General features: G+C 40.8%; 1 protein-coding gene across 3 annotated transcripts in view; it reads left to right on the top strand.

Annotated features, from left to right (window-relative positions):
* The window catches only part of Rps6kc1 (ribosomal protein S6 kinase C1), a 155,111-nt gene extending 153,607 nt beyond the window's left edge, over positions 1-1,504 (top strand). For all 3 annotated transcript variants that reach the window (XM_042681891.1, XM_042681890.1, XM_042681892.1), the window contains one exon: positions 562-1,504. In XM_042681891.1, the coding sequence (XP_042537825.1) occupies positions 562-672 (111 nt within the window). In that variant the 3' untranslated portion in view covers positions 673-1,504. The remainder of the gene's footprint in view (positions 1-561) is intronic.
* The last annotated feature ends 24,914 nt before the right edge of the window (positions 1,505-26,418 follow it).

Here is a 26,418-nt window from a genome sequence, read left to right as displayed (position 1 = left end):
GTAAACTAGAAATTCCAAAGAAATTGTGACACAAATTGGTTTGTTCAGACATTAAAGGGAAACAATGCTCTTTCTAAGAATTTAGTAAAATTTTTATTTTTGGTGGTTGGTACTGGCAAGCAAACCCAGGGCTTTGCATATATTAGGCAAATGTTCTGCCACTGAGCAGCATCCTTACTCCTTTCCTTCTTTAGGTGTTATGTGTTGGGTAGTTGGGTTGTTTTGAGACAGGATCTCACTATAAAACCCAGGCTAGTCTCATACTTCTATTTTTCTGTCTCAGCCTCCCACACGCTGGGATTAGGCATTTACCACCACTTAGTGGTGGCTTAGTGAACTGTCTACTTAATGTTGTGGTATACATTGACTCCATTATACCATAAGAAGATGAGGGTCATGTTTCAGAACAGTTGAGAAGCCATAAACTCACATCACCACCCCACAGCCAGAGTGGGTACATAGCTCCTTTACCAGAACACATATTCAGTTGTCTATTAATCGGGGCCATTTCCTTTGCCTCACTGGTGGGATGCCTACCATTTACTAGATCTTCTTTTTCAGCTCTTGCAGTTCAACCCTCTGGAACGTCTTGGGGCTGGAGTTGCTGGTGTTGAAGATATCAAGTCTCATCCATTTTTCACTCCTGTGGATTGGGCAGAATTGATGAGATGAATACCGTGCAAGGCGTTCCTCACACATTGTCATCTCCATACGGGAGCAGCCTCACAGTCATTCATGAAGCACCAAAGCATATAGGCAAGAACCCCTAGAGGAAATTAGGAGGTGGGAGGCTAAAAGGGATTCATTTATAGTTACTATCTGGGCAAAATATAAGCCATTTTTGCCAGTGGCTGTTACATACATACTTATAACCCAGGTGTGACTTAATTTACATTTAGGGCTGCTGGTGTGTTGCAAACCCAACTGAAATAGGAATGAATGCCTTTCCAGAAGTTCCTCGCCATGAAGCTCTAAGTGAACAATAAAGTTTTACTTGAATGAAGGATACTTACATGGCAGCTACTAGTGTCTCTGCTAACTGGGCTTGGTTGATATGATCAAATTAATATTTACTGAATAATACACTAAAAATACTCAAGAACAATGTCATCCATGGGACTTTAAAAACTGAGAAAAAATATACCCATAATGCCTGAAAGGAAGCTTGTACTATGATGCCACATAATCAATGTGTTTTGAATGGAGTCCTCTGTTATTTTGGAAAGGGGATCATACTTTTATGTTGCCAGTTTTGAACTTCATTAGTTAGTACTTATTAGCAAGAGCCCTTAACATTCACTCCTCTGTGTTCCAGCTCGTCTTTCTCTCCATGCATCACCATTTCTTGTGCCTTTTGCTTATTCTCTCATATTATCTGTCCTACTTCTGTTAACACACTTGCAGCAGAAAAGGGAAGGGAGTATTTATTTCCCCAAACTGTGTCAACTTAATAAGGACTAAAAAAAAGAAAATCATGATATAAAATAAACGTGGTAAAAATTTAGTTGTCTCCTTCATTTAATAGTTAAGGTTTAAAATTCTTTAAAGATTTTTTTTCTATTCCTGTCCTTTGAAATATTATCAGTGTCTGCTTACTGTTTCTTACATTTAACTTCATTTTACTTTTTTACCTAAAAACTTGTTTCTATCTAAACACAAAGGATCTCATCTAAAAGGAATGGAATGTCTGTCCGATTTTGTTTCTGACTCACAATCTGCTTGACATTGTATAGACAGAATATAGTATCCATATATCTCTAGACATTTGTATATATTATTTATGTTGCCATAGTTTACAAAAACTTAAAGATGTGTTTTAAAAGTATAGTATTGGGTTGGGATGTAGCTCAGTGGCAAAGTGCTTGCCTAGCAAGTGCAGTGTCCTGACTTCGATCCCCAGTACCAAAAAGGAAAAGACCAAAAAAAAATAGAGTTAAAAAAGTATTAGTATCTGTTCTGTAAACTTTATCCAAACATGAAAGAATAAGGCATAGTTTTCAAGTTAGAAGCCACCAGAAATCATTGGAAATTGTTTAGCTTTTTCTGTTTTTTCTTGTGATGGTAGGGATCAAACTCAGAGACTTGTGAATGCTGGCAAAGCATGAATCACAGCTTCACTCCCAGGCCCTGATATTTTCTATCTGTTTTAATCTTTGTATTTTTGAGATCTGTGTGAAGGCCCACCCCGATTGTAAGAGCATCTGTATAGCATCCATCTGCCATCAGCCATCCTCCCATCAAATTAAATGGAAGCAGAAAATGCTTTAATGAAACAAAGGAAATGTGCAAGCATTTTTCCCTTTTCTACTACTCTACTCCCTATTTCCCCTTTTTGGTCCCCTTATAACCTGAAACCCAGCTGAAGGGCTGCAATAACACCAGGCTGGGGAGCAGGTCACCAAGATCAGGACTCAGTCAAGATGACATCACTCCCTGGAACTGATCTCAACTCACTAGTCCCCAGCCTCATGGCAGGAACTCAGTGCAGGTGAGGCACAAGAATGACTTCCTGTGTAGGTCTAGTAGGAAATCTGCAAGTATTTAGAGTTGGCCATACAGAACTAACTTCCTTCCACAAATGCTCCAAGCCTTCACAACCTGCCCTACCACATGATTTGGGCCCCTGGACTCAAAGGACGGTAATGTCAACAGATGGTTGCTATGTCAATCTGTCAACACAGTTCCCTGGTTCCGTTTCTTCCATTCTTTGTATGTTTTATTGGAGCTTGTGCTTAATGTAAATGTTTCACTCATAATCATGGTGGATGTCAATTATTCTAGTAATGAACACATAGAGTAAATGACTGTGGGGGTGAAACCTAAGCTATTTTTATCTTAAGCTCTAATAATGGCTTGAGTGATGATGTTGTTTTTGTATTGTTTGGTGAAGCAAGAGACAGAATATGGGTCAAAAATCATAAAATAAATCACTAGTTAGTATTTTTTACCTGGTTTTTTTATAATGGTAAAATTTATAATAAAATTTGCCATTTTAACCATTATTAAATATATCATTCACTAGTGGCATTAAGCATATTCACATTTTTGGGCACCTATCACCACTGTTCATCTCTAGGACTTTTTTCATCGTTCAAAACTGAAATTCTGTACTTATGACACAGTAACTGTACATTATTCCTCTCCCTGGCTCCTGTAACTAATGTTCCTTCTATGAATATGACAAATCTAGGCACTTGATATAAGTGGAATCACAAAATATTTGTTCATTTTTCACTTAGAATGAAGCTTTCTAGGTTCATTGTCACGCCTGTAGCATGCATCAATTTTACTTCTTTTTAATGCTCAGTACTCTTGTACATACAGACTCCACTTTGCTTAACCACTTATCTGTGAGTGAAAATGTGTGGTTTCAACTTCCTGCTATTTTGAATAATAACGTTTTGAGCATGAAGGCACAAATATCTGAGTCTCTGTTCCCTCATGTGTGATTTTAAATTATTCACTATTACTTGGCTGTGCTCTTTATAAAAGCACTTTTCCATCCAGGTTGCCAGCACTATTACGTTAGGGCCACTGTCTTGGGATGCGATATGGAAATCTGCCATCACCATTTCTCAGATAGGTAAGCTTCCTATGTAAAAGATACTGCCTAAATTTTAGCAGCTTGCTTTAACTCTGACATGAGGTAATATTTGATCTTTTCAAATTCCTGTGGTAACTGAGCTCTTTTTTTAAAAAAAATTAAGTAGTTTTGAAACAGGATTTAAAAAACAGTTCTTTTTTAAATTATTTTTTCTGTTTCCTCTTACCATCCCTTCTCATCTTCCCCCCCCCAAAAAAAAATTGAGTTCTTAAAAGTTTTGTTTTTAGCTGAGAAATATGTATCTGTGAGGTATAGTGATGTTCTGATAGACATGTTGTCATCAAATTAACATACTCATCACTTCACATACTTAGTATTTATTTTCAGTGGGAACCTTTTAAATCCATTCTTTAAGTAGTTGGGTAATATAAGGGTCTATCCTTATGAGCGATGTAAGACAGATTACCAGGCCCTTTTCCTGTTGTCTTTGTTCCTTTGACCAACATCTTGGCCTGTCCATTGCCTTTTCTTTGGTGAGCACCATTCTGCTTTCTACATCCATGAACTAGCTGAGCTTTTCTCAATGTATTTAAACAGCTACAACTCCTATTTGTTTTGATTTTGAAGCTTTTCCTAGCCTACCTTATCTCAGGGTCATTGTTAATCAAGATTGGGTTTTGCATGGATTGAAAGGTATAACATTTATAAGTAATACTCATGCTAGGTCTTACACATTTGTTGAATTCATTTGTCCAATAAGTTAGGAATATAAATAGATGGATGCTTTGCCATATTTCTGAAGGGTTCTTTGTCTTTCCAGGGCTCCTTATAGCATTATTACTAGACTTACAAATTACTTCCTAGTGAAGGCCAGAGCCTAAGACTGATCATCTTTCTTCTTTAGAGAAGTTGATTTAACCTCTGGTTTATCTAAATGCTGTGGGTAATGGAGCCTGGTATTTCAGGCTCTTTCCTTGAGGATTGTGGAATAGAATGGGAAGTGGTGGAGTGGTGCCCTAGTCATGTCCCCGTGACTAATTAGCTATATAACCTTAATCAAATAATACTGTTCTGGACTTGCTCTGTCACCTGGAGCATAAGAGGGTACGTGAGTTCTGAGCCCTACAAGTATGTGATGGATTTTCTATTCTTCTGAGTGAACTATTACGATAAACCAACATTGTAGAAAGACAAGGTTAATGAACATCTTAAATTGGTACTTAACTGTTTTCTTACAATTATTTTTCTATTAATCCCACAGACTTGGGTTGCTGCCATATACCCACTCAGTAGCATAGCCCTTGGTGGTTATACAGCTATAAAAAAACATAAATAGAATGAAACTGAGGTTATATCTCCATCAGCTGTACACTGGAAGGAGAATTGAAGGTCTGGACAGAAGTACATGAAAGAGAAGATTAGAGCACACCTACATTTGCTTGCTTGCTTGTACATTTCTCCACAAATACAGTGGTATTTGCCCCTTGTTGCCCTCATCTGTCATAGCTTATATGTTTGTTTGACTCAGTCCTTTGGCAGGCATAATCAGAGAGCAAAACTGATACTCTCTGTGTTCCTATTTAATGCAGCGCACCAACCTCTATCAGTCTGAGTAATTTGGGTCTTTGATATTTGGTGTCTATTCAGCTCATTATAAGGATTTCTTATTAAGCCCTCATGTTGAAGAGTTACTGAACAGCAAATGCTGAGAAGCCAGCTCTTCCAAACAAAGTTGTACGCACAATAGCAGTGAGGAAATGAGAAGCGAGTACTGCACGTATTGTGACTCGGCATCACTTAATCAGGACAGTATACAGGAAGTCACATGACTTCTTCCCTTCAGTTAGGTGTGTCATCTCAGGTAGTACTGGACATAAGAGAAGGTGGATGAGGTAGGAGAAAGAAAATAACCTGATGAGGCTAGTCTAGAGCAGTGCAGCACAGCCCTGGTTAGGTGTTTTGGCCCAACTGATAGGAACAATGGAAACATTTTTTTTTTTTTTTTTGGTTGGGCTGGGTTTAAATACAATTCTGTCTCTCTCGGAAAGAGGCAGAATGGAAATTCTCCTGTACTTGGAACAGAGATGGCTGGCCTGCCTTTGGGACTGATGAGGTGATATACTTACCGAGAGTCAGTTCCAGCACTTTCTTTATACCAAAAGCAGCTGGCATGCTGGTAGAGAAGGAAGAGGCCAGCGAGTGCCTGCAAAGGGCAGAGTCAGCTTTTTGGCACACTTAGGATTGCTGGCATTCTGCTTTTGTAAACCTCAAAAAATTTCATATCAAAAAATTAACTCTTCTGGGAATGTTAACCAGACTCCTCTGAAAGCTTTGGGATTGGTAGAGTCCACAAGGTATAGTTTTGGTCACCCTAGCAAAAGAGGCACATGGAGTTGAGTCTATTTTTGTGCAAAATGGTGACTCAGATGTGACTGTTCTAGTGACATGGGCATCTGTACAGAAAAGTGATGGGAAAGACAGAAGAGTCAAGGAAAAGGTCTAGTGTTGAGGAAACATTAAAAATTTTATACAGCTGTGCAATGCCTGCAATGCTCATGCCTGTAATCCTAGCTGCTCAAGAGGCTAAGATCTGGGGATCACAGTTCACAGCCCTCCTGGGAAGTGACATCCATGAGGCTCTTATCTTCCATTTAACACCAAAAAGCTAGAAGTGGAGCTGTGACTCAAGTGGAGAACACTGGCCTTGAGGGGGGAAAAGAAAAAGAGCTCAAGGATAACACCTTGGCCTTGAGTTCAAGCCCTAGGACTAGTACAAAAATCAACCCCCCTCACCAAAGCCCAACCAACCACCACCACCAACAACAAAATACAACACTTGGATTTCTTCTGATTAGAAAGTTAGTAGATATTTGAATAATTTGTTTTTAGCAAAAAGATTCTGAATTACTGTTACACTTCCTTTGAGACAACTCTTCTAATTTCTCATTTCTTTTTCATCCACTTTCATCTACCTCACTCCATTAAGGGCTTCTCTGGCCATTGAACAAAAGACATGATAGTTACCTTCAAGGATTGTGTCATACACAGAGGAAGAAAGAGGCATAAATGGTAAGTGGGCAGAATGTGGTAAACATTACAATGGATAGCCAGTAGGGAACACAGAAAGCTGTGGGGAGCTGCAGGAAGCCTTCCTAGATTGGAGCAGGACCTTGATGTACAAATAGGACTTCCTCTGCCCTCCCTCCATTCCTTCCTCCCTCTCTCCCTTCTTTTCCTGCTCCACCCCTGCTCCTCCTCCCCTTTCTTCTCCTCCCCTCTCCTCTTCTCCTGTCTTCTTTCATTCCCTCCCCTCCCCTTCTACCCATCTTCCCTCTTCCCTGTCTCTGGCTTGACTTCAGGGTCTTAAACCACTGCTTGAGTCACATATCCGGTTCTTTTTTCATTTGTCCAGTAGGCTCTTATCTTTGCCTGTGGCTGGCCTTGAACTACAGTCCTCCTATCTATTCTATCTGGGTAGCTGGGTTATAAGTATGCACCACCATATCATACTTGGGACCTTTAAACAAGAACTTTTCCCCTCTTTATTTCTGGAGGAGGAAAAGTTTCCAGAGGAACACAAAATAAAAGAAAAAAGAAAACAGCTGTATACAAAGTCAGGGTTACAGGAAAATGAACAGCTGTGTGGATTCTTTTTGGTCTAGTTTGTAGGTACATTAAACTTGAGAGCTAGGGGGCAACCAGGTGCCGAGCTGGGACATATATTCTATTCTCTAGGTTGTGGGTAACTAGTGAAGATTCTGAGAAAATTGGTATTATTACAGGCTGCTATTGGAAAGATAGTTTTAGGGTTAGGATGGAGAATAATTGAAAGAAAGAGATTAGAGGCAGGATAGCAGGTAGGAGTTATTGGGAAAATTCAGGCTAGGGATAAAGTCCTGAGGGAGTTGGTAGAGTGTGAAGGAGAGGGCTGTATAATCATTCTCCTGTCTATTCTCTCAAGTGTACAGAGTCATATCCCTATCAAATAATTGCTTTGCTTTTTTTTTTCCTTGAAGCCAGTTTATACCAGGAGATTGTGGACTGTTTGCAGAATCACCCCTAAGGAATCACTAGAGAGAACCACCAGGAGAGTGTATGTCCTTCCTCTCCCCGTGATAGATAATGATGCTCATTATTCAGAACTTCAAACCCCTGGTCCCGGTTTACTCCTTTCTCTCATTTTTCTCTATGTAGCAAGTTTGCTTTCTGTTTGGAAAGTGTTCTGAACTGGACATCCTGGAAGGTGACTTCCCTCCTTGGATATAATTTAGCTTAGCTTAGAAAGTAGCCACCAATTTGGATCCTAGGTGAAAGGTGAATTTCCCTCTTTCTATAACCTTCCTCTAAGTTTGAAGTGGTTTCCAAATAAAGTTTTAGGAAAATGAAAAAAGACCATCAGCATTGACATTACCTGGAAACTAATTTGAGGGACCTAGTTCTCTTCTGTCCCAGTCTTAAAGAACTGGGTCTCTGGGGAGAGTCAGAGTGTGAATCTGGATCTGCACAAACTCTTTGTTCAGGTTTAAGAGCCACTTTTAGGTTCAACTTGACTACCTTGTCTCTGCTTACGTTGTCTTGAGTTTGCTTGTCTGTGGCAGGTGTTTGGAATTTGAAGACATATTTAGCATATTTCCTTAGAGGCAGGCCCAGGGAGCCGTTGTGGCAATGGAAAGGTTGATAGAGGAAGTAATGAGGAGAAGGAAGAGAAAAAGGCAGAGGAGGGAGAAGTTGAACAAAGAAAAATCCAAAGTCAGGGGCAAAATAGCCCATGGTGGAAAGTGTGTCTGTTACCCCAAAGAGGACCATCTACTTCTTTTGTAGTTTCCTTTACTGGATGGCTCTTTTCCTAAGTCCTTTGTAAACATACATTAGAACCACAGTTCTTGTGTGTGTGTGTGTGTGTGTGTGTGTGTTCAACAAAATCATTAATTTTTTCCTTAACACACAACAAAACTCATCCACAGGACGATGTGACTTAATGAAAAGTAATGCTCATTTCTTGCAAGGCAGCACCTGCCCCAAACTTCTTTTTTTTAAAAAATAAGTTTTTTATTGTGGAAATACTGCGCAGAGGGGTTACAATCACATGAGCAAGGTAATGAGTACATTTCTTATCAAGCATTGTTGCCTGCTCCTTTGTTTTTCCCCTACCATCCCTTCCCTCCCATCTCCATAAGTACTATCCCCCCCACTCTCCGCCTAAATTGTAAAGTTCGTTTTTCAACATAGCCTCTTGTACATCTCATTGTTGCAATGGGTCAACCTGTATTCCTATTTAAACAATTTGTTTTTTCCCCTCCGCTCCCCAAATTATGCCAACATCAAATACAGTGAAAACAGGGGTCCCTCCCCCACGGTATAACCCCTGTTTTCACTGTATTAGAACCACAGTTCTTTTAGTTACTTCAATATTGTTGGGTTTTTGTTGTTGTTTCTTAAGCAATACTGCAGTTGAAAATCAGGATTTTGTTGCTTCACTGTTCAAAATCAGGATGCAAAGACTCAACACCAAGTTTGGGAAAGATACCAGAATGTTCCCATTGGATTCTGACAATGTAGCATTGCTACTGTGTATTTTCTTTAGAACTGGAAGCTACACTGTGTATTTTCTTTAGAACTGGAAGCTACAGCTGGGTATGCTTTGATTTTTTTTTTTTTTTTACATTTGCAAGTTGATTTCAAACTACGTAGTAGCACAGTGAAATTAGATGGTCCCTGACAGGTAAGAGTGTAGAGGGGCAGAAGGAAATATAGGTGAACCATTATCTTTTTTACTTTTAGGATCTTACCTTACATTTGTAAGAATACTGGCTGAGGGATGTCAATGTGAGCAGTGGCTATGCTGTACCTTGATACTCATGTGCTGTCCTTTCTAAATTGACACTAGGTAGGACATGCTTTGTGCTGTTTCATCCAACATAGGTAGAAGTTCCTCTAAAGCCTACTTTCAACAGAAATACACTGGTTATGGCCCAAGGCATACTGGGTAGGTCTGGCGAGGTGATGCAGTATTGGGTGAAGAGAGAGCTTCTAGTTTGACACTAGGGGAATCAACCCTGCAGCTGATGAGTGATTTTGGGGTGTTTTCTCCAGTTGTCTGACTACAGAGGTCAGGACTCATTTGATCACATAGTCTGCTTCTTGTGCTCACTTGCTTACACACCCAGCCTTAAAATGCAAGGCCCTGTGCAACTCTTTACAAGCACATTATATGGAGTAAAGGGGATGTTGGGTTGAATTTGGTATTTTGAACAGGAATTGCTTACTTTTCTTTCTTTTTTGTTTTTGTTTGAAACTGTCTACAGATGTAGTCCAGGCTGGTCCTGAATTCGTAATTCTTCTGTCTCAGCCTTGTGCGGGCTGAGATTACATGCCTGCTATGACTTGCTTTTTATTCTCTTGTCTTTTACTTGAGACCCTACACCAAGATTCAACCCACCCCTCACTGGCCAGACCTCTACCTGACCCGGACACAACAGGACTTGAAGCTTCTGTTAGCCTGGGAGCACCTTGGATTGGGAGTTACCATTTGATATGAGGCTTTGCTCGTTTGCAAAATGTTGCCTGCATCCCATTCCTGTGATTGGAACACCTGATCCTGGTTGTGAAGATCTCCTCTAAGCTGGGGGTCTAGATCTGGCCCTTACCATTTTAATTGGGCTTGCTGGCTCTGCTAGGTCTTGGCACCCAGAGAGCGGGAGCCATAGCCATCCTGATGTTGCTCTCCGTCCCTGTGCTGCAGATTGAAGCTATATCCTGTAGCTTATCTCCACTGTGGGCTATCATGGTTTGAGAAGAGGAGGGGAGAGCAATCGCTGCCTGCTGCAGCTGTCTCCTTTTGAATCAGCCACCCCCATTTCCCAGGTGCCAGAACAACTCGCTGGGTTTCGAATGCTCCTCATCTCTACCTCTCCCGCCCATTGCAGCAGTGGTAGCAGCTTTCCAATGAATCTTTTGTTGTGGAAGCTCTAAATCCATGGTAGGGAAATTACCAAGAGACTCTTCCACAGGCTGCCCTCCCTCCCCTTGCTCCATCTCTTTCTTTCCTTCCTTTGTCTCCTTCTGTAGCTGAGGTCAGAATCCCTAGCCAGACTGAGAACATGGTTGCTATTCCAGGACCCAGATGCCAATATGTGGCAGCATCTGGCTTATTGGCAAGCGCTGCCGGCAGTTGTGCTGGCTGCTTCTGGGCCTGTCATGTGGCTGAGCCTGCTGATGGGGGCCCTGTCACAAAACAGGGTTTCTTTGAGAATATGGTTTCAACCAAGGAGCCCACCAGAAAACAATGGTGCGGTGTAGAGAGAACATGAATTATTGGGCAGGGTGGCTGTGGACTCTAGCTTTGATCCTGATCTTCAACCTGTTTTGCAAAAACTCCCTGTTTCATGTTTTGGAGCTGACTCCTTGTGTAACAGTACATCGTCTTGTGTTTCAGGTGCCTTAAGGCATGGAGCTCCTTGAAAGAGAAACACAAATCACTAAAAATGTTGAGATAAAATCCTGCTCCTCAGAGGCTCCTATTTGGCACAGAGAATGCATGATAACAGCTTGCTTTAGAAAGGTGACATTTCCGCTGAAGGCTGAATAATAAAAAATGCATTTTAAAAACTCAGCTCTTCAGTGTCTTCTGATGGTTGACTTTTGAAGCGAAGGCCATTTCTTCGATGTGAAGGGTCTCTTTGGAGGCTGGCCCTCCTCTGTGGGCACATTAACCCTTGTCATCATTGATGAGGCTCAGGAGCCTTTAAAATTAATGATCACATAATAAGGCTTTCAATACTCTTCTCAAGGTGCAAACCCTGAGTGCTCACCATGTGTCAGGCACTCACTGTCCAAGGCATGGAGGGGCAGAGACAAGATGGGGAGCACATGGCTCCTGACATCCAGGATGCAGGGCACCGTGACCAGGTAACACATGCTTCCATTGTTTCATTGCTTTCCCCACAGTCTGCATTGTTTGAGAGCAAAAGATATGCTCTGTCTTTTACAGATGGAGACACTAAGGTCCTGAGAGACAGATTCATCCCAGTTGGCACAGCAAGCTAGTAAGAGCTGGTATTGGGATCTAGATGATTTTAATTCTGCTTCACAAGGTGAAGGTATGATGGATTCTTGCTTTTCAGCTCCTAAGAACAGGGACTTCTCCCCTAAGTATACCATCCTCTTTGCAACTTGACCTCCAGTTAGCAACTTGTTAGGACTTGGAGCCCAAAGATTGATGTGTTGAAATCTTGCTCCTGAGGTTGTAGATCTAATCCTTGTGAGGTGATTGAATGATAAGTGCTCTGACTTACTCAATGGATGATGAATCCATTGATGAAATTATAATATCATGGCCTTGCCAGGTAGTATTGGAAATTCGGAGGGTGGGATCTTGTTGGAGAAAGTATGACACTGGAGGCATGCCTTAGTAAGGCGTATCTTTTCCCTTCCCCACCCCTCTGCTCTCTGGCTGTCATTAGATTGGCCACTCTGCTCCCCAGCACCCTTCTGCTATGAAGCTCTGCCTCACCACACACCCAGAAACGATGGAGGAGCTAACCATGGACTGAAACCTCAGAAACTGTGAGCCCAAATAAGGCTTTTCTCCCTTTAAACTGTTTCTTATCATGTATTTGTCACAGAGACAAAGTCTAAGACAGAATTTTTAGAGAATAATTATGTTTATGAAGTAGTTGTACAAAGCAGTTTCAAAGTCAGGTTATGAGTACAGTGCACCTCGATCAGTTTTACCCCATTCCATCTCTGTCCTCAAGCTATGTAGTTTAGTTTTTGAGAAGTACATTGGCTATAACCACTGCATTTGCTCACCCTTCCTCTCTCTAATCGTGTTCCCCCATCATTACTCTCCCTCACAGAGCATGTTTCAGCATCTGGGTATTCCTTTTGTCAAATGGTTCCTTAGTTGTTCAAAGAAGTTATAACATTGGACTTCTTTGAGTATACCATCCTTTAGTCAGTTTGTTGGTGTGATGTACATATAATCTTGTATATGTGGTCGGGTATGTTTGTATATTAGATCTAACTTCCACATATGGAAGAAAACATGCTGTTTGTCTCCTTGAACATGGCTTACTTTACTTGACATAATTTTTTTCTAGGTCCATCGATTTCCCTGAGAATGACATAATATTCCTTCTGGTAGATGACTAAAATTCCATTATATATATGTACCACATTTCCTTGATCCACTCAATCACTGCAGGGCATCTAGACTGTGTCTATATCTTGGCTATCATGAATTGTTCAGCAATGAACATGGCTGTGCAAGTGTATTTACTATATCCTGACTTGTAATATTCCAAATAGATGCCCAAGAGTGGTATTGCTGATCATAAGATAGTTCTATGTTTAGTTTCTGAGAAATCTCCAAACCGTCTTCCTGACTGGTTATGATATGTTTTACATTTCCACCAACAGTAACATAGCACTTTTTACATACTCATGGCCCCTTTTCCACTAGGCTTCCCTCCCCAATACACACATTATAATATGGGGGCTCTTTGCAAAATTGAGGCATGTGACCAGCTAAGAGATCAGGAGGAAGGATCCTGGGAGGACCGAGAGGATGGTCACAGTACACTGCATACATCATCCCACATAACAATGCGTGGAGCTACTGGAGAGTAAAGTGAAAACTCATAGACACTATTTGTAATAAAACTAAGATTCCCCGAATCCAAGAATGCATGCAGTGGGGACGAAGTATCAGTAGCCTCAAGACTAGCCTTCCTTTTGTGCGAGACAAAAGGAAGCAAAGTATAGCTTCAGGCTGCACCTGAGGAGCGGAGAACTCAGAGAGCCAAATCTTCACTGGGAACTACAATGGAATAAGAAGCAGCTGAAGATACACAGTGTTTTGCTTGCCCAATACCTGGTGAGTAAAAAGAAGGTCAGGAGAAGACGGACTTAAGGGGCTGGACTTTGAGCTCCCAAAACTGACCTTTTGCAACTACCTTCTAGTACAGAGCTCTAAACAGAGGAGAAACTGGGATCAAAGGTGAGTGGGACATGAACAAGAGACACATCTAGATCAAACAAAGAGTAGCTGCTAAATCTCACAAGCAAGACACCATACCTACACACACACACACACACACACACACACACACACACACACACCACAAAACAAACAAAAATTTCACAAAAACAACAGAAGAGGGAGCTCTGTGAAGTTAGAAACTTTCACTTAACCCATTTTTATCCTCATACTTTAGGTAAACCGATTTCACATAAAAATCATAACAGAAAAAAAGTCAACATGAAGAGATACTGTGAAAAAAATACTATAAGTAGGATAATATCGTTACAAACAATGAAACATTCTAGAAAGATAGGCTCACAAAACAAATCAAAACTAATTTGCTGAGAAGAGCCTCTGGCTCATGCCTGTAATCCTGGCTACTCAGGAGGCTAAGATCTGAGGATTGTGATTTGAAGACAGCTTGGGCAGGAAAGTCTATGAGACTCTTATCTCCAATTAACAAGCAAAAAGCTGGAAGTGGAGCTGTGGCTGAAGTGGTAGAGCACTGGCCTTGAACAGAAAAACTCAGGGGCAGTGCCCAGACCCTGAGTTCAAGCTCCAGAATTGGCACCACACACACACACACACACACACACACACACAGACAAAACTAATTTGCTATTTCAAAATGAACTGAAAAATATGAAGAGATTTATATGAAACATAAAAATCCATATTTGTCATACTCAGAAGAGAGATGACAAAGAAGAATTAGAAAAAAATATTAAAGTCTAAGTTTGTATGTCTAAAAGAATAAATAAAATCAAGAGATAATATCTTAATAGAAGTATAACTAACAGAATTCTTTTAAAGATTCAGGAGAAAGCCCCAAATATTAAAGTATGCAAAGAGGGAACATATGGCTAGTAGATCATTAACTAAATTGTTATTATTTTTATCTGCCCTGACACTGTAGGTGCAGCAGGACTATTTTTTATTTGATTTGGTTTGTTTTAGTGAACAAAGTATTGAGAATATAATGCAAACAACTTTGAGGCTGAGGGTGTGGCTCAAGTAATTGAGCACTTTTCTAGCTTAAGACCTATAATTCAAACACTAGTATTGCTAGAATAAATGCACACGTGCACACATACACAATACATACATGCATAAATACACACATACATCAATTACAAAGAGGGGCAATATTAGTGTCTAGAAATGTATCTTTAGGTAATAAAATATTTTTTTAAAAGGCAACACAGTGATCACTCTGACAGGATCATTGTCACTTTGGGGAAGGAAGCTATGATTAAATGAGTCATAGAGAGATCTTCTGGGCTGCTTGTCTGTGTGCATGCATGTAATTGTAGACGTGTGCATGTGTGTGTATGCACAGTATATCTCAGTAGATACTAGTTACCTTGTCCTTTTGCCAAGTATCATTTTCTGGAAAGTTACTATTGATAACCTTTTTTGGTAAGTTTGTTAAATTTAGAAAAAGGCAGTTTTCCCTCAAGGTATTTGTTGGCTACTGGGATGTAAATAGAAAAATCTACAGTGCCTCTTACATTGTGCCCTTGGGCAGTGTACAACCTGCACAACTTTATGGACTGGGCTTGGGTCTTTGGCTGGTTCAAGCTCATTTCCATTTGCTGTTATTAAGAACAGGGAATCTTTTGTTGCTGTGTGTGTGTGTGTTTTTTTTAACAATTACTATTTTGTTCTTTGAGGAATTTTACTTCGATGGCAATTTTGCCATCCTCTGGGATAGAAAGAGTGCTATATTCTATCTAACGTTTCTCTTGCTCATTTAGCATGCGCTATCCCTGAAGTAGCATTAACTATCTCCAGACATATTATGTAGTATTGGAAATGTAAAAAAGGCTGGCTGGTAACTGAGGCAGGAACTTCTTTGTGTTCTAGACCTCCTCTTGAGTAGGTCCAGAACTTGATTCACAATAACTCACCAGATTCAGGAAACAGACACGTGTTAGCAAAAGTTTAAAAGACTATGATATAAGTCAGAGTGCCAGTTTGTTAATTGTTCATATGAATAGTAACTGCTAAATGAAGCAGAGTAATACTTACATTAGTTTGATCCTCTCTTCTAGGCCAGTAGTAAAAAACCAGAAGGGAGGTGGATGATCCTAATAGTTGGTGACATTCTCATCTCATTCTGACCCACCCAATTCCACTCCAGGGAGATCCCTGCCAGCTGGCCCAAAACACTTGTGTCAGCCATGTCAACATCGTGCTATACACACACTTACTTACACATTCTTGCTTGCTAGCTTATCTTTTCAGGACCCACACAGAGTGAGCATGGGAACACTTTGCCAGGGAATCTGAGCATTCAAGTCAACCCTAGTGATTGGTGGCAGCCAACTCAACTCACACGCAGAGAATTTTAGCTAAATGAGCCCAACGAACATGGAACAACTTCCATGAGCTAGACACAAAGAGGAACCAACAGTGGTTCTTGATCTTAAAACTCAGGGTCCAGGAGGTACAGGTTTAAACATGCCTTTCTCCTTTCTGCTCTTTGTTAGGCTGATCCATCGGTAGTGTGATTGAATCAGATAAAAGCATCAAGATGGGTTGGGAAGTTGGCTCAGTGGTAGAGCGCTTGCCTTGCATGCCTGAGGCCCTGGGTTCGATTCCTCAGCACCACATAAGCACAAAAAAAAAAAAAAAAGAAAGAAAAAAGCCAGAAGTGACACTGTGGCTCAAGTGGTAGCCTTGAGCTGAAAAGCTGAGGGACAGTGCTCAGGCCCAGAGTTCTGGCCCCACGACCAGACCCAAAAAAAAAAGCATCAAGATAAATTCTAGACTGGCCTGCATCTGGGCCATTATAAATGTCAGATTACTATATTTCTGTCCAAAGAAAGTTTTATTTAGTTTCTTTCCCTGAGTCTGAACTATGCCTGAACCCAGTCCATAAGTTTTATTAACTAGATTGATCTATGAACTCCTATGAGTTATAGCTTTATCAGGTGGAAGCCTGCTGTTCTGTTCAGTATTTAGAGAAACAGCAGAAACTTCCTGTAAGAGTAGTAAGGTACTGAGTGATAGGGACACATCTCTCCACCCTTCTTTTACTGGGAAGCCCTGTGGAATTGGGTTTGGCTGGACTGTTGGTTGGTTGGTTGTCTATTTTCTCATCTGGCCTAGAGCATGGAACTCAATTGCTGCTGCTCCGGATCTTCCCGGGCTCAGCCTGCTCTGAGCTTAGGTGATCCTAGTCTGCAAGCCCCCTGCTGATCTTCTAGCCCTTCAAACACTGGGCCATTCTATTATCTTCTTACATCACTGGCATCAGGTCTGGCAACATACTATCTAAAATTCAAAAGTTCTTTCCATCCTGGAATTGTGCACAAACCTTTAGAACTCAGATGAGAGTTTGGTGATGACAGCAAAAGAATCAGGGGAGCTGGATGCTCATAAAGACTTAAAAGCCTCATCGCTTCAATAATTGGACCTGAACAGGAGGTGATTTATGTATATTTTGAATTTAAAAGAGTTTTGTAAAGAAAAAAAAATTTTTTCTATGAGTTTTTGGTTTAATTGCCTGGCAGGATGGGAAATCCCAACACAACAGCGTGGAAGTGGGGCATGAAAAGCAGCAAGTGAAACGGATTTATGAAGCCCATAAATAAAAATGAAACTCATTTCATTGTCCAAATTGAGTGGAAAGGCACAATCTATCCCAATTCTGATAAATGGCAGGATGGGAAGCACGTAAGAGAGAGTTCTTTCCATTTCAATAAAGCAAGACAATGGGTGGAACATAACTGAAGGATTTTACAAAAAAGAACATTTCATTTTGCCAGACTTGACCAAGGAGGCATGTTACCTGCATCTACTCTCTGGGGAAAATGCACTTTTCAAAAAGAAGAAGAAAAGAAGAAGAAGTGTACCCCACTGTGTATTTAAATGATTCTCAAATGAGCATTTCCCCCGCTAAAGGCAACATCAGTGAAAGGAATTGAAGCAAAGGCCATTGTGACAGTCATGTTAGACAGAAGAGGTTTTTTCATACTTGGGATTTGGGGGGTTGCCATCTCCTAAAAAGCACATTGGTACTGTATTCTTGGAAGGCTGTTTATATTTCTGTATGAGTAGATCAGATAAGACTCAGTTAAGGGCCAACAATGCACAGCTATACTTTATTTTTAAGAAAGGGGGAGGAGATGAGGGATGAGACAGAGTCTCTGAAATTCTTTTTTTTTTGGGTCCGGTCGTGGGGCCTGAACTCTGGGCCTGGGCGCTGTCCCTCAGCTCTTCAGCTCAAGGCTAGCGCTCTACCACTTGAGCCACAGCACCACTTCCAGCTTTTTTCTTTTTGCTTATGTGGTGCTGAGGAATCGAACCCAGGGCCTTGAGCATGCAAGGCAAGTGCTCTACCACTGAGCCACCTTCCCAGCCCCGAGTCTCTGAAATTCTGATGGCAGGCTGTTTGTATTTTGTGGCTTTGGAGTAAAGTGTGGGCCTCTGACATTGCAGAGATTTCCAGACTGGTATCCATTTAGTCTGTTCTCTTTCCAACCAAATGAGATCCCTAGATTTTGGTTTGATTAAGAATTTCATTTTCCAGTGTCTTCTGACTCTAGATATAGTTGTGTCAATGGCTAGTTTGCAAGTTGGCTGGTCCAAATTAAGAGCAAAATTATGAGTTATACAGGATGAGAGGGAAATCTGGTGGCTTCTCATGAAAACAAACTCAGCTGTGAACTTAACTATTTTTGACATGATACTGAAAACTGGTCATTCACTTAATAATATTGGACCACCAGTCTTGCCCTGTTCATTCTGTGAGGTGCTGCAGAAGAGTCATCCCAGAAACCCCTCTCCTCATGAACCCCACAGCAAGTAACAGAGATTTCCTTCTTCCTGAAATTTCACCAAGCACTCCAGGGAACTCCAAGAAATGGGTTTGCTTTGCAAATGGGGTTTTCAGAACAAGGTCTGTCTAACCTGTTTATGTTTATTTAAGACAGGATGGTTCTACGTAGCCCAGCCCAAGGCCAGCCAGCACCCAAGATCCTCCTGCCTCAGCTTCTGCGTGTTAGTACTATAGGTGTGCACTACCGTACCTTATCCATCTCTTTGTTTTGGGATTATCCTTGTCTTTTTTGTACTTTGGGGAGAAACCACCTTTCTCTGAGAGATGAAGCAATGCCTTTAGCTGCCCATTCTTGTGTTTTAACTTCAAGAATTGACCCCACATCAACTGGATCAACTTAATTCTTTAAAACATTACCAATGGAGGCTCCTGTAATTTGTCCTTGTTTGGTGTTCGGTCTTTGGATGCTGGTAATGAGATGAATTAAATTACCCCACCAAGGAGGGGAGCTTTACTATCAGGTAAAGAAATAGATGTATACTGAAATGGGAAAGGAGTCGACGCTGAAAATTTGAGTCCAAAAGTATCAAAGCTGGGACGATCAGCCTCTGATATTATCCAAATACTTTTAGGACTTGTTTGGTAGAAGCTTTTCTGACTTGTATGTCCAAGTTCCTACTCATCATTAAAAAATTTTTTTAATGGAAAGATCAAATTGTGTGTATTTATTGTGTATGACAAAATGTTTTGAAGTATACATAAATTGTAGGATGATAAAACCTAGCCTATTAACATATGGATTACCTCTTATAGTTGATTTTGTGTGTGTGTGTGTGTGTGTGTGTGTGTGTGTGTGTGTGTGTGTGTGTGTGTGTGTGTTGTGGGGCTTGAACTCAGGGCCTGAGGTGCTGTCCCTGAACTCTTCCTTTTCTCAAGGCTAGCATCCTATCACTTTGAGCCATGGTACCACTTCTGTTTCCTGTTCATTAATTAGTGATAAGACTCACAGAATTTCCTGCCTGGGCTGCCTTTGAACTGCAATCCTCAGACCTCAGACTCTTGAGTAGCTAGGATTACAGGTGTGAGCCACCAGAGTCTGGCAATAGTTGCCTTTGTGTGTGTGTGTGTGTGTGTAGTGAGAACAACTTATATCCACGTTGTTAATATTTTTCAGGAATATATTGTCATTAATGATAGTTAGCATGTTGCTCTCTGGAGCTTAGCCCTTCTGTCTAACTGTAATCTTTCATCCTTGGGTCACAAGTGATATTCCTTTGAGCAGAATTCTCTCACATCATGGTGCTTCCTTGTTCTGATTTTCTGTTCACTAGGGAGCTTTCTGTTTAGTAACTCAGCTTCTCCTAAACATGTTGATATTGGAAAGATCACTTGATAAGAGGCCCAAGGAAGGGAATATCTACATTCTTCTATTACTTATCAGGATATTTTTATGCTGATTCATTGGCCAGTTATATATGAATTTGATGAGAAGGTCAACACTAAGAAAAATCCAATATTTTTGTCTTTACATGAAAGACTGGTCTTCAGAAACTTAGTTTCTCAGGGGTGAGTGAAAACTTCTTTTCTGTGCTACTCCCCAAGCGTTCTCCAGATTTTATCACATCAGTCAAGGATGAGACTATCCATCAGTGACTGGATTCGAAAGAGTTGATCTTTTCCTTTCTTATAACCTTAGCAAAAATAAGAAATGACCCCGGGGGAAGAAGGGAGTGTTGAATTATGCAAACAAACATGATGATAAAGAAACAAAGGAAAGATTGCAGGCCCTCTCAAATCATGAGCAGAGAATTGTTCTGATTTGCTGATGTAGACTTGAATAACACCTCTCCAGCCAATGAGAGCTCCCTAGCAATGTTACCTACAAAAAAGGAGAAAAGAAAGAATCTCACCTTTAAAATCAGGCTCACCTCCTCTTTGATTAACTCTGACATGGATGAGGGAAAAGCCCAGAAGGAAAAAAAATTTGAAAAGTTTACTTCAGGTTGAGAATTTCTAATTCCACCACTTTTGTGTGTGTGTTGTTGTTTGATAGACATGACAGCATCTCCTCATTATTATGGAAAATATAGGGTTGGTGGTAATTACTATCTGAATATGAATGGGAGCAGAAGTGGGCACAGCCTGCACTGGCCTTTCTTTGACAAGGTATAACTTTCTTCTGAATTTCTGTGTTAATTAATGCTTATTTAAAAACCACTTTAATTGGTAGTAAACACCTCAACTTTTTGTACTCATTAAAATGCAGCCATTGATGTGTGATGAATTTTTTTTAAGGCTTAATTAACTTTCCTTCTGTATATATAACCTATAATAATGACAAACATATTGGGAAAAAATTACCCCTGCTTTTCCCCCTTTCTCCCTACCCCGATTATAAAGACTTTCTAGCTGTGGCTGTTTCACTTGGGTAGGAGCAGATGCCATTCATTTGGCATTTTGGAAAAAAGTAGGTGGCAGAAAATCAAAGCTTTTTGAGTCCTTGGTCATTTTTTGAACCGAAGGCTTAAAGTAATATTTGGGAAGTAGGCTATCTCTATATTATAATATATTATAAATTATGACCATAATTTAGCCTATATAATTAATAATATATTCTTTATACATTTGTAGTATGATATATTATATATTTATATAAGATTTTTATAAAGAAAAAAAATTTTTTTGAGTCTGGTCATGGGGCCTGAACTCTGGGCCTGGGCGCTGTCCCTCAGCTCTTCAGCTCAAGGCTAGTGCTCTACCACTTGAGCCACAGCACCACTTCCAGCTTTTTTCTTTTTGCTTATGTGGTGCTGAGGAATCGAACCCAGGGCCTCAGGCATGCAAGGCAAGCACTCTACCACTGAGCCACCTTCCCAGCCCCACGTTTAAAAATGTTATGCTGCAGATGAGTCTAGACTTGAGTACCTTCTTAGAAAATATCAGATTTCTTTTTTCTTTTTTGTTTTTTTTTTGGTCAGGACTGGGGTTTGAATTTAGATCCTCAGATTTGGTCAGCTGGTGCTCTACCACTTGAACCCTTCCACCAGCCCTACTTTTGTTAGTTTGGAGATGGAGTCTAGTGAGCTTTGCTACCTGTATCCTCCACATCTCCGCAGCCTGAGTAGCCAGGACTACATAGGCCTGAACCACTGGCATCTGGAAAAATACAAGGTTTTAAAAGATGTTCTTAGAAATCTTTTTTTTTATTTAAATTTTATTGCAAAAGTGATGTACGGAAGGGTTACAGTTACATAAGTCAGATACATTTCTTTTTAAACATTATGACCCCTCCCTAATTTTCTCCCAGTTTTTTCCTTCCCCCCAAGTTGTATAGTTCATTTCCAACATAGTATCTAATAGCTATCACTGCGGAATTGGTTTATCCTTTGTGTATCATTTCTGTACTTTCCCTTACCCTCCTAGAAATCTTTTTTTGTTGTTGTTGTAGTTTGAGTTGGTTATAATTGTGTAGGAATTGAATAATGCATCTCTCCTCCTTTTTTTTTTAACTAGGAGATATAATTACTACTAAGCTAATATAACTTACCTTAGAGAAACTTTGGAAAATAGAGAGTGCTACCATAATAATCTCTCTATCATAACACAATTGGTAGTTTAACATTTTTCTCAATTTTTTTGCATTCTTTGTCTATATTGGACACAAAATTACTAAAAAGTGAAAGTACAGCAGATGTAGAAGGAAATCCAAAATGAATGGCTTAGAACAAGAATAGATACAAAATGGAGGCAGGATATTGAGCTTCTTTCTTGGTTTTAGTTAATTCATAGGCTCAAATAAATAGATGGTGCTTCTTAGTAAAAGTAGTTTAAATACTGGTTACCAAAGGTTTACAGGGCAAGATTTTTAGCCAATCATTTTTTTGCCATGAAAGATTTCAGGGAGAGCAGTGAAGAACTCATGTATAGACAAATTTTGACGATTATATTTGGTTACTCTGATAATAAAGTTGACAGAGAATCTAGAACCCTAGAACCTATGTTCCAAAGACCATTTTTAATTATTTAGTTGGTTTATGTTGTTCTTCACCAGGGATGGGAAGGTCCTTAGCTGAATGATGTAAATCTTGACCAAGAATTAAAGTTATACACCCACTGACTTTGGGTTGGTCTTTTCCCCCACATATTTTTAAAAAGATTGTAAGTGTATTTTGTCTAGTGAGAAAGAAGAACTTAGAACAAGCAGTGGAGGAGATGAAATAGGGCCTAGTGAAGGTTCAGGAAGAAGGGTAGAATGAGGAGAGTAGAAGTTGAGCTTCAGATTTTTTTTTTTTTTGGTCCAGTCATGGGGCCTGAACTCTGGGCCTGGGCACTGTCCATCAGCTCTTTAGCTCAAGGCTAGCACTCTACCACTTGAGCCATAGCGCCACTTCCGGCTTTTGTCTTTTTGCTTATGTGGTGCTGAGGAATTGAACCCAGGGCCTCAGGCATGCAAGGCAAGCACTCTACCACTGAGCCACCTTCCCAGCCCGAAGTTGAGCTTCAGGAGTGGGGCCAGCCTAGCAGATCACAAGCAGGGTTCTAGGTTTGAATTTTAGATCATCCAAGTGTTTATTAGACTTTCCTAAATACTTTTTCCTCCTTTTGTAATAATGGAATTTCAATCTCAGAGCCTTGTGCTTATTTGGCAAGGAATCTACCACTTGAGCACACCTTTATTTTTCAAATAGAGTCTCAGAATTTTTATTAGACATTGATCCTACTATCTCTGCCTCCAGAGCAGCTGGGATTACAGGCAGGTATCACTGCTCCTGGTCCCTTAGCGGATTCTTGTTGTTGTTGTTGGTTGTAGGGCTTGAACTCAGGGCCTGAGCACTGTCCCTGGGCTTTATTGTTCAAGGCTAGTGCTCTATCACTTTGAGCCCCAGCTCTCCTTCTGCTTTTCTGTTGGGTAATTGGAGATTAGAGTCTCACGAACTTTGCTGCCTGTGCTTGCATTATTTGGACCATGATCCTCAGATCTCAGCCTCCTGAATGACTAGGATTACAGATGGGAGCTACTAGCACCTGGCTCTTAATGAATTCTTAAAGGACTCAGATTCAGCATTTTTTCCCCCTGTCTTTCAAATGTTTCTTTATACCAGAAAGAAAAAGTGCTGGTTATTGACTATTTGGAACTTTTGAACCATTTGATTTTATAGTGACACGCAAATGGACTGTCTTATTCACATTCCGAATTAGCTAGAGTGACTACTGAGGTTTTAACTTATTCTTGGCAAAATTCCATCCGATCCTGAAATATTCGGTGTTTCTGTTAGCACATTTGTCCATATAAGAAGCCAGACAAAGACTCGGTGTTTCACGGAGTGGCTGGCAATTACATCAGTACCTCAGCATTACTGACACACCTTGTTGAGAGCCCTACATTGAGAAACAAATTGGATTTTCATCAAGGATCCTTGGAGGTGAAAAACAAATGCCTGGGTGGTGTCTCCATAGGAAAAGAGTCAAGTCCTAGACAGAGAACTTCATTTGCCAGCCCCTGGGACTTTCAGAGGAGAGAGAAGGAGCCTCCTGCATTCTCTGTCCTCACCAGACTGGCCTGATGAACTTCACAGGGTCCAGGCAGTGATTAGAGTCTTGGCATCAAAAACTGCAGAAGATAATCAACCAGAGCACCATTAGCATAAGCTTTGTTCAGAATGTTACAGCCGGAAAACACTGCAGCAGGGTGTTCTGCCTTGGGAAGAAGGGAATTTCTATAGTTTGAGGAAGAAGACCAAGCTGAAGCTCAGCTGGTTTGGGAAACAGCTGATCACACACAGATCTCTCTATGGAAGCTCTCTGATCCATTCCGAAGGATGTGTGTGTATGATATCTTGGTGATCATGAGCCCCATGGAGGGAGACCTTGGAATTACTGAGAATTTCAGGCAATTCCCTTAAACATTATTCCTATTTTTTTTTAACTCTGGAAAATCTTTTTCCCCTTGAATTCCACTAATCTAAATTTCCCAATCATTCTTGTGGTTTACTAGATATTTAGTGGACAATTTAGGGCTATGTAATGGCATGGGGAAACAGTTTGGGCTAAGCTTAAGTGAGAGTCACAGTGAACATTTTTCAGTTCTATATGTTTTTTTAATTTAAAATATGAGGATTTTTTAATAGGAGAAAAATGAAACCACTCTGATGGATGAAGGGTGCGTAGGAAGGAGAAGGATCTCGCAGGGGTCCTCTTCCTAGTGTTTATGTTGGGCATAAAAATCAGGATTTTGAGTCTTCACCAGCCTGCTACCAAAGCAGCAGGGAGAAATTAAGTGATAACTAAACATCAGTGCAACTTTTTAAAGTGGGCATTGCATTGGCTTGGACCACATTGTCTTCAGTTTCCAGAATGCCATAATGACAATAAGAAGGAGCCCAAGTTCTTGCAGCTGGTGACTGAAATCACAGAGATTGATAATATAGCTTCCTCTAAATGGTTTCTGATCATGGGTCTCCATTTTTGACCCTGTGATTGGGGCTGCTAGTATTCACTTGCATAATGTGAAGGATATCTAGAAAACACTAGGCCTTGTTCAGGGCCCAGTGTGTTTAGGGGCACTTTATTGCCTCCATGACCTGTCCACTCAGGTACAAGAATCTGAACCCTCCTGTCTATGGTGCCTGCCCAGTCTAGATACTACTGCTTATAATACTTACCTTTCACGGGACTCAGTCAACACCAAGGATTAGTTGAGAATACTTGGACCCACCCTTGTTATGAAAGAACTGTATGCCATTTAATGAATACATGCTTTAAACTTAAGTGTACACGCCCAAGAATAACTGTGACTGTTTAGTTTTGTGGCTAATCTCTTTTCCTTCCTCACGAGTCTCCAGCTCCCAAGCGCCTTCTTCCTCTAGCTTTATATCAGCCATTGCAGTGGCTGTCCCAAGCTGAGCCTCTGCAGACTGGCTGCCTTCTAGAGAGATCCACTCTGGGGGACGCACATGCACATTGAAGACATGAGAGGCCCTAGCCAACGTATTGCTTCTGCTTGGATTTTGTGACCTTGATTTTTTTTTTTTGGTCAGTGGTGGGGCTTGAACTCTGGGCCTGGGCACTGTTCCTCAGCTCTTCAGCTCAAGGCAAACACTCTACCACTTAAACCACAGCACCACTACTGGTTTTCTGGTGGTTAATTAAAGATAAGAGTCTCACAGACTCTAACTCACCTAACTTTCCAATGATCTTGCTTATTTCCACCAAGCCCATCTCTTACAGTCTACCACCTTCCAACAGTGTCAAGCTGAGGGTCCAGCATTTGAACGCACCTTGGAGGACAATCCGGATTCAAACTAACACCATGATAGGTGATGAGTAATAGAGCATTGTCTTTTTTTGTTTTTGTTTTACACTGTTGAGGATCAAACGAGGGCCTTGTGCAAGCTAGGAAAATGCTTTCCCACTTGTTATCTCCCCGGTCTGAGCATATTCTTTTAAGTGATTTAACATCACATGGACACGTCATTGTGGCCTTTTTGTCAAGACTGTGTCTATGACTCCATAGACATAGATATGTGCTTCTCCATGGGTCCAGGAAGGGGAGACCTGGACATATTGGTGAGCATTTTGCCTACCTGATCTTTAAAAATCACCTTAAAATATATTCTAAATAAAGCCAGATGCTGGTGGCTCACGCCTGTAATCTTGGCTAATCAGGAGGCTGAGATGTGAGGATCACGGTTCAAAGCCAACCTGGGTAGGAAAGTCCATAAGACTCTTTTTTCTTGGGGCTTGAACTCAGGGCCTGAGCACTGTTCCTGATCTGCTTTATGCTCAAGGCTAGCACTCTACTACATGAGCCGCTGCACCACTTCTGCCTTTGCTGTTTATGTGGTACTGAGGAATTGAACCTGGGGCTTCATGCATGCTAGGCAAGCACTCTAGCACTGAGCCACATTCCCAGCCCATCTATAAGACTCTTTTTGGGGAGGGAGGGGGAGGATCTGGTCGTGGGCCTGAACTCTGGGCCTGGACACTGTCCCTCCGCTCTTCAGCTCAAGGCTAGTGCTCTACCACTTGAGCCACAGCGCCACTTCCGGCTTTTTTCCTTTTTGT

This window comes from Dipodomys spectabilis, unplaced genomic scaffold (assembly GCF_019054845.1).
Source record: "Dipodomys spectabilis isolate Male_0828 unplaced genomic scaffold, ASM1905484v1 ptg000069l, whole genome shotgun sequence".
Classification (NCBI taxonomy): Eukaryota; Metazoa; Chordata; class Mammalia; order Rodentia; family Heteromyidae; genus Dipodomys; species Dipodomys spectabilis.
This window is presented reverse-complemented; position numbering and strand designations above follow the sequence as displayed.